This window comes from Apteryx rowi, unplaced genomic scaffold (assembly GCF_003343035.1).
Source record: "Apteryx rowi isolate R43461 unplaced genomic scaffold, aptRow1 scaffold_72, whole genome shotgun sequence".
Classification (NCBI taxonomy): domain Eukaryota; kingdom Metazoa; phylum Chordata; class Aves; order Apterygiformes; family Apterygidae; genus Apteryx; species Apteryx rowi.
The window spans coordinates 1,278,505-1,280,553 of record NW_020451005.1 but is presented as its reverse complement, the minus strand read 5'-3'; the positions used below and the strand labels follow the sequence as shown (position 1 = coordinate 1,280,553).

General features: G+C 41.8%; 1 protein-coding gene across 2 annotated transcripts in view; it reads left to right on the top strand.

Annotated features, from left to right (window-relative positions):
* ARHGAP10 (Rho GTPase activating protein 10) overlaps window positions 1-2,049 on the top strand; it is a 153,173-nt gene that overhangs the window by 41,838 nt on the left and 109,286 nt on the right. For both annotated transcript variants that reach the window (XM_026087536.1, XM_026087535.1), the window contains exons 2-3: window positions 510-605; window positions 692-753. In XM_026087536.1, the coding sequence (XP_025943321.1) occupies window positions 510-605; window positions 692-753 (158 nt within the window). The remainder of the gene's footprint in view (window positions 1-509; window positions 606-691; window positions 754-2,049) is intronic.

Here is a 2,049-nt window from a genome sequence, read left to right as displayed (position 1 = left end):
TCAGCCTTTCCTCCTAAGAGAGATGCTCCAGTCCCCTAATCATCTTTGTAGCCCTTCGCTGGACTTGCTCCAGTAGTGCCACATCCCTCTTGTACTGGGGAGCCCAGAACTGGACACAGTACTCCAGATGGGGCCTCACCAGGGAGGCAAGCACAACTTTTGCTGGCACAACTCAGCCACTCTGAGCGTTGTGGCTTGAACTTTTGTAGTTACAGGTCTGTTGGTACGCCCTGTGCCCTAACTTGTAGGATAGCGAAGCGTAACGGCTAATACTGTACACATGATTGCACTTGATTGCTAACCTGTAGCCTTGTATAAAGAAACCTGTGTGACAGATTCCCAGAAGAGAGACCAGAAGAGGGTTAGACAATACAGGATATTTTGTAGTGTACTTAGGCAGACCAGTGTTAAGAGTTTCTCATAAAAGTTGATTATGGTGGAGGCAGAAGGATCTTCCAGCCTTCTTAAAATGATTCTCTAATCTTAAATCTGTGTTCTGTTCTTTGCAGACCTTTCAGCAGCCCAGAGGAAATTTGCCCATTCTCTGAGAGACTTCAAATTTGAATTCATCGGTGATGCAGAGACAGATGATGAACGATATATAGGTAGGTAAGAAGTGAGTAGTAAAGGCTATATTTTGCTATGCCACCCTAAAACGTGACTAAACTCTTTTTCTGGTTTTGTATTGCAGATGCATCACTTCATGAGTTTTCAAATTTTTTAAAAAATCTGGAAGAACAAAGAGAAATTTTGGTGAGTTGCAATAAAAATTTAAATAAGCTGCACATATAGTAAGGAATAAGATGCGAACCAGTTAATGTTGCTTACTGTTATGTTAGCCAGCAACCTGTTGATATCAGTAATTTATTGAAAGCTCTTATTGTGCAGCTTCTGATTCTGTAGTCTAAAGTTACAGACAGCAGCAACTTCCTGCTGAAGTGGAAAGCTGTTAGGGTAAAGGCAGTAACTATAACTTAGTTTAAAATGGTAGTGCCCAGATGAGTGGTGGTTGGGGGAAGGGGAAAACCAACATAAATTTGTTTACCAGTTATGGTTTTCATCACGCTTTTTTAATTTTATATAATACTGTAGGATGACTCCCAAGGTTGGGAAATTAGCAAACTTTGGATCTAGGATCTCCGTGGCTTCAGCTTCAAGACTTTTGTGGATTTGGCCTGCAATCTGCTGGCTGAATGCAGCAGCAGATTTACAAACCTTTTCTTTGTAGGTGAGCTATCTGGTGGAGGGTTGAATATACAAATATTTAGTTACTGTTACTCTGTTGTGTAGGAGGGTGTTCTTCATTCACGTATCTGTGCTTGTTTAGGATTTTAGTATAATCTGGGTCAAGATGGCTGTGTGTAGACTATGGGCTGAGAGCTCTGCAATACACTTTGCTATCTTGATTTCTTTAGGTGTCCAAAGGACGGGAGGGTTCTTTCTGCATTACACTGTGGTTCCCCTCTGAAGCTGTGTGTGCAGCTTTCCTTTCAGAGGTGGGATTCACAGAGCAGAGGATGTATACCTGATTTTCTCCTGATGTGCAATCAGGTCCTGCATCTGGGAAATGCTCCTAGATTTGCCTAGATAGCAATTATGTTCCCCAGTATTTGCCTTGTGACTGTATCTTTATCTGCCTGGAAGTCAGTAACTACTTGGCATTGTTGAGAGAAAACTGAGACTAATCTGCATTCTGGGCTCTTTTCTGCCAGAAGCTTTGCTTGCAGTGTAGGAGTATGTAGATGAGTGAGAAAGGAACTGGTGAGCAATTTTAATGTACATTTATCTCTCTAGCAGTCCTCAGCCCAGTGATAGTTATGGTTCCTTGAGTGTGCAGTGTTATGTCTTGATAGGTTATTCTGATGTGGAACCATGTTTAGGTCAGAATTGGGGCTTGTGAATTGTCTGTGTTCTTCATTGTGAATTGCTTAAGAATGCTCTTCCACATGAAACAGTTTTTCAAGATCTTGAGTGCTTTGCCAAGTTGTAGGGATTTGATTAAGTATCTTGGAACTTCTCCCTTCTCCCTTCTCCCTTCTCCCTTCTCCC